The 6,477-nt window shown below is 32.8% G+C and overlaps 1 protein-coding gene across 1 annotated transcript; it reads right to left on the bottom strand.

The window, feature by feature from the left end:
- Nucleotides 1–4,571: 4,571 nt before the first annotated feature.
- Nucleotides 4,572–6,151, bottom strand: LOC119992779 (replication protein A 70 kDa DNA-binding subunit B-like). Its single transcript, XM_038839572.1, has 7 exons — nucleotides 6,014–6,151; nucleotides 5,633–5,906; nucleotides 5,443–5,540; nucleotides 5,228–5,358; nucleotides 5,052–5,133; nucleotides 4,822–4,951; nucleotides 4,572–4,733 (listed from the first exon to the last, which is right to left on the bottom strand). Exons 2-7 carry the CDS (start codon nucleotides 5,648–5,650, stop codon nucleotides 4,572–4,574), a joined length of 621 nt encoding a protein of 206 aa, XP_038695500.1. The 5' UTR covers nucleotides 5,651–5,906; nucleotides 6,014–6,151.
- Nucleotides 6,152–6,477: the final 326 nt, after the last annotated feature.

The following is a 6,477-nucleotide window of genomic DNA, read 5'->3' as shown; positions in this document are numbered from 1 at the left end:
GTTGCAGCGGGGTTATGATTTTCGCAGAATAATGAGATGTCGGAGGAATTTTGTGATGAATTGATTTGGATGCTGGGCGAGGAAATTGATTGAACACATAGTGAAATCCCCAGAGAAATCGAAATAAATGGGCATTAATGGAGAAGGTGTGTTGGGGAGGATTGATGAAGTGATTAAACGCGAGATCGAGGAAGGAAGCGACCTCGCATGTCGGTTGATTGTGGAGTGTAATACGTCAGAGGCTATGTGGGAGATCTGTTTGAGAGGACCATGATGTGGATAAAAAGGATTGAATTTGAAAGAAAGAGGTTTTGGAGGTTTTGTACGTGTGGTATTATTTTTTTTTTTTTTTTTTGCAAATTTGTCATACGTAAACTTACCACATTTGTATAAGCATGCTAAGAATATTAGCAGAATGAAGAGAATGTGGCAGAAAGGTTGCGGGAACGTGAATGTGTGTGATTAACTATACTAAATCGCTCTGCAGACGTAATGTGCGCTTCCTAGAGAATAGGCAGGTACATTCACAATAGGCAGGTACATGCTTAATAAGAAGTTGATTTCCTTTTGTGGTTTACCATAAACACTGATATTTTATACATACTTTTATAGTCTATATATACATAAAACTGTTGTTAAAGAGCTATATAAACTATTTACATAAACAAAATTCATCAACTGATGTTTTCTGGAATTGCGATTCACGTCGTCGTTTTTTGTACGTTAGCATCATTCCATGAGTCAAAAGTGTACATGTGAAGACATTAACCTGCGAGGTATAAAATTTATTGTTAGTTGTAAAAAATGTTTCAACATAAGATAAAACGTGATCCTATACAAGGGTATTATATAAAAAATGTTTCAACGTCATAAGATATAAGTATTTAAAGAGAAATTATTCTGGAATTTAAATAACATAGAGTATGATAAATATTTTGTCAATGTTGTGATGATAGATATTTTTAAACATATGGTTGAAAGGAATTTATCATACCTTTTTACGTTTAGGTGAAACACAAAAAGCGTATTTTGGTTTTCCTCGATTTGGATCATTCTCTTATCCTTTTGGAAGTGTGTGAGATGTTGTTTCTCTGTACCAGAGAATCATTACTATTATCTCCAATCTGAATATTGTTTTCCAGTCTTTTTTCGTCGTAGATTAGAACTTCTCTTATACGGAAAATGTCTCCTATTATGGGTATGTAGAATCTTCCATTATTTGTTGTGGGGTTGAAAGTTTGAACACTGTCCTTAGTTTCTTCTCCTGAAATAACAGAATTAGTGTATCAGTATTAGAAGACAACTAACTATGCATGATTGAAACAATACATTACAAGATAAGGTAAAATGAAGTAAATTATGTTTAAATGGCCTACAAATTCTGAGGCGGTAAACAATGAAAATAGAATGAAAAACAAATCGATGTTATCCATTATAAATAAACAACAGAGGAAATAAAGGAAATATAAATATATAAATAAGAGATATATAGGGATGCAATTTGAAAGTGAACAGTTTCGAGCTACGGGTTAAACCGTACCTGCAATGTCTTTGTTGATGCTTGGATTTTCTTCAGAATAATGAAGCTGGCATTGGAGATGTCCCAGTGCATCCAAAGTAAGTTTAGCCAATTGATCCTTACACCATGTCATATTTCTAACACTTCTATTGTCTATGTTTTTGACTATTCGCTGATTGCAGATAATGATCTCATATAAGGTTTCAGCCTCTTCATATAGCATCTTGATTGCTGATAGGAAGAATGTTTCATATTGTTTTTGTTTAGAACATACAAGCAATTTCGCATGATGAAGTATTATTTTTGTCATCAACTTGCTTGTGCTGGTTTCATCTTTGCTTCCTGATTGAGAATTGATTGTGTAAGAAACATCCACATCTTTACTGTTATAAGTTATTTGTAGATGTTCCTCCCATTTCTTCTTTAGCACCTCTTTTTCTTTAAGAACTTGTTCTGCACTTTCTATCAAGCAGGTCATTACTTCGTCAATTAAAGCTTCATCATTTGTGGCAACACACTCTATTTGGATATTTAACCATTGTAGATCGCTTATCAATTCTTCATAATCGCTTCCAAGTAATTGATATTTGTTGACCTTGCGCGTTATATTGGACGCAAACATGACTTAAGAGGCTGCCAAGTAAATGAACAAGCATAAGTAGTTGTCATTTTGATAATATGTTTAGTCTTCTCTGTTTTTATAGTGATATTATTGTAGAGATAGAGAAGTCGCAATATGATAATAATTGTGTGAAATAACTCTAGTTATTTATATAGTATTATAATAGTGAAGGAGAATAAGCATATTTATATAGACAACATTTGGGATCCATGGTTATGACAGATACATGTTTGTAATGTAAAATGGAGGAAAATTTCTTGGTAAATTATATGATGAATATAGAATTATGTTTCTTTGAATGAAATCAGTTACCTAGAAGTATATTAACAGGCATGATAGAAAGTGAAGACTGTAATAAGCAGGATAACATTTAAGAAGGATGAAGCTTTAAAAATTAGGTGATTGTGTTTTCAATGAAGCATTAATGTAATGATAAATGTATAAACTGTGTATGTATATAGGGAAACGAAAGAAGAGATGAAAGTGGTTGAAGGTTTACTTACCCGATATGCTTAGTTGAGTTTCCCACACGTTGATCTTCAGGATGTTTTGGAGATGCAAAGAAGACGAAGTTTTGTAGAGAGTTTATTGTTTACGTTGATGTTTAGAGTTTGCTTTGAGATACTTTGAGTTATTATAGTAGAGTTATTTTGTCTTATTATACTCTAACCTTTTTGTTATGTGATCCAGGTATTGCATTTTCCTTGGTTTGTGTAAAAGATTTGGAGATTGTTTTGTCTTGTAGCGATTGTAATGATGTATGTGGAAGTCGATCATGTATCTGCTATTAATTGCCATCTTCCTTTTTGGAAATTTTGATTGAGTTTTAATTGTAGATTTGATGTTTATTTCATTTGTAGTTGAGAATGAGTTGTTGTAGTTTAGTTCCAACTTTGAGTGAATCGTTTGTTATTTGCTTAGTAAATATTTTAAAGTATAATGTACTGTCATTGTGATTGATTTTGTTTAGACGATATAAAGAAATGGTTGATGTGTTTCTTCGTTTATATTTGTTATCATTACATTAAATATTTTTTAGGTGTTATGCATTGCAACTGAATGCATTATAGCTTCTGGAGACTTGATTTGTATTGTTGATTATGTAATATATATATTGGGTTCATAATATTCTGTGTTGTTCTTATGTGGATGGGTGATCATCATTGTTTTCTTTATGATTTGGTTTTTACAGAGAGAAAAGCATGTAAATTAGGGAGTTAGCATATGGTAAAACTACACACAGCTGAAGGAAATAGAATCCCCAACAAAACCAAACTCAGCCGAAGTAGCCAAATATAAAACAACTAATTTAGAAACAGCAAATGAGATATGAAAAGGCAAAGTCATTTTTAAAACTTGAAATATATTTCATCGATAATAGTTCATAAGCTATTTACAGCATTCACTACGCATAAACAAAATTTAACTTAAGACATAGTTGAGGATTGCACATAGCATTCCCTATCCATGAACAAAATTTAAGTTAACACATAGTTGAGGATAGTTTGTGCAGTTTCTTATAGGGGAAACAAAAGGCCTAGACGGAGTTTATAAACACGCAGGAGACAAAAGTGAAGTTAATTTTTAGCAGGTACGTATGATCATGACATCTTCCTTTTCCCCTTTGAGATGCTTGGACATTGCTCTGTATTTATAGAGTTATCATTGCATATCTTTTCTTCTGATTCCATCGTTCCTCTGTTTCATAAATATTTATTGTTAAGGCATTTGAACGGGTAAAGAAAAGACGGGCAACTCGGCAGCAAATCAGCCCAATCCTTCCAAGTTTAGAATAGAAGTAATACATATTTGAAGAACTGTGAAAAAAATGTATGTATATGGTGATAAATGAGATAATAAAGCAATGTTGTAATCAAATATCTGTGGATGATGGTATAATATCATTCATAAATTGTATTAATTACTGTATAAAAGTTAGCTTGTTTTGTACCTGGTTCTTTTGTTGGCAGAATGGCTTATAAGATCATCTTCTGCATTGTTTTGTGAGTGAGTTGAACCAGCAGCAGAGAATTCCATGGATGCTTCAGTGCGAGTTTTCTCCATATCTACAATGTGAAGAGCTTTCACATTGTGTGTTAGTTCCAAGACCTGTGAGACGTTAAAAGTTATGATAGTTGGGTCATTTTCACGGTCATTGATCGAGACGCTGAATTTGTATTTCCTTCCAATCAGATTGTTGATAATCTGTGGAACAACATTTCTGCTGTTGTCTTTCTGATTACATAAAGTGCTTGCTGATATCTTAACGAGTCTTTCAACATGGTTTCCAAAAAGGAGGAATTTAGCATCTGCTGTTTCGTCTGTGACCAAGATATTGACTTTGTACCTGTTGGTTACACACTATATTTTATATTTGTTGTTGAGGAAATATCAGATAAAAGAGAAATATTGAATTTGTAAATAAAGAAATTACCATGGCATTGGTTGTCCTCCTGATTTTCCGCACTTTCTACACAGCATCATTTCGTTATTGTTAACTACACTTACCTTGCATTTAGGACATGCATTGTACCACCATCCTTTAGATGCATCTATCTTTGCTATGGTGGCCACGCATAAATAAATTTTCCCCTGCTCATATTATTTATTGCAATAAGCAGTCATCATATGTATGTTTAAAATGAGGCAGTTTAAAGTAAAAGTTGATGTAAATACTTACTTTGTCAGCAGTTCTATCGAGAGACAACAACTCTGAAACAGTATTGTTCTTCGCCTCTCTATTAGTTGTTATATCCAGCATTGAGTTGAGTGATTGATTGACAAAACTGAGTTTTTGTGTGCATTGGAAACTTTGGACGAAGATTTTTATAGAATTAAGTAAATTAGTGATTTATAAATAATAGTTTTGCAGATTGTATAAGAAGTTGAAATGATGTTTATAAAGCTTACCTCTTGCGGAAAATGTCAACTTCTTCTATTTTCATATTGAGGTATATCTTTGTTGCTGATGTGCTTGAGAGTGTTGTATCAGCTGCAAGTATGACCAAAAAAATTAGCAGCTTAGTTGCAAATGAATGCATGGAATTATATAAATTTTAATATGTTTATTGATAAATATGAAATACCTCTAAATGCCTTTACAGTCATTGAAGAAAGAATGATTATGACAGTATCTTCTGTAGCTAGTTCTAATGCATCTTCTTCATGAAAGGCCTCTGCCACAGCACCCCACAATGTGATAGGTATTGTTTTGTTTCTGTATTTAATATAGATTACTAATTAATTTTTAATTGTGTAAATAAATTTAACTCAGAGATGGATTTGTGCATCTAGTTATTACCTGGTGGTTTGAATGATTAAGTTCTTTTTGGGCACCATTCTTCCATTTGCCAGAGTGTTTGTCATCTGACCAACAGAGATCAAAAAAACCCATGACATCTGCAAAAGAGAGGGAGTAGGATAAAATTAGAAATTTATGAAATATAATGACAGATAATGGGTAGTGTATATTTAAAGTCAAGTTTTTTTACCAGTAAGTTGCACATCATTATATAACCTCGATTCTAAGATATTGTCGTCGACGAAGTGGAAATAATTCATTGGAATAGTTGTTCCTGGTTCATATACTTCTCTGATTATTGTCCATGTGCCGACACGAACAATATTTTTATGGTTTGAAACTCTGTAACTCTTTTTTGCAGCACCAACAATGAAGTTTGTGAGTGTATAAATCTTCCCTTCTATAAGTAATTCTTTCATATGATGTGCATCCTCCTGTCTAATCGATCCTTGTATAGTCATACCCTGGTAAAGGTTTATTAGCTCTAAAAAGTTTAACAACATTATGATAAGGATTAGCATATTGTAGATATGTTCACTAACATTTTTGAGTAATATTAATTTTCATTTACCTCGTCATCAACCAATAGAAAATCGATACTCATCAGTTGGTCTTGTAATGTTGGATTTGTAGAATTCCAGATTCTCGTAACTCGGGCTTTGATCGTGTAACCCCGGTGTCCTTCCTCCAACTTAGACAATGGTGTATGTTCCATGTTGTTCTGTAAGTTAACGGAGAAGCGAAGTTATATTAAAGATGGAAAACTAAAATAATGAAACCAGCAAACAAACTCAACAATTGAAATGGAGTTATTGAAACTTTGAAATTTCCTATTGTGGAGTATTTATTGACGGCTGAAATACATAATTAAGTATCGATGAAATAGCTAGAGAGAAATGGAGCAAACAAAAATTGAAAGACGATGGAAAGACCGAGGACACAAAATGATTATCCTGAGCGAAGCTCAGTAAGATTGTATAAATTGAGCTACCTAACCAAGGAATGATGGGTGGAGTTAATTGATATTCTTTCAGG

Source organism: Tripterygium wilfordii, chromosome 23 (genome assembly GCF_013401445.1).
Source record: "Tripterygium wilfordii isolate XIE 37 chromosome 23, ASM1340144v1, whole genome shotgun sequence".
Lineage (NCBI taxonomy): Eukaryota > Viridiplantae > Streptophyta > Magnoliopsida > Celastrales > Celastraceae > Tripterygium > Tripterygium wilfordii.
Note: the sequence above shows the minus strand (reverse complement) of the source record. Positions and strands in the feature narration are given on the sequence as shown.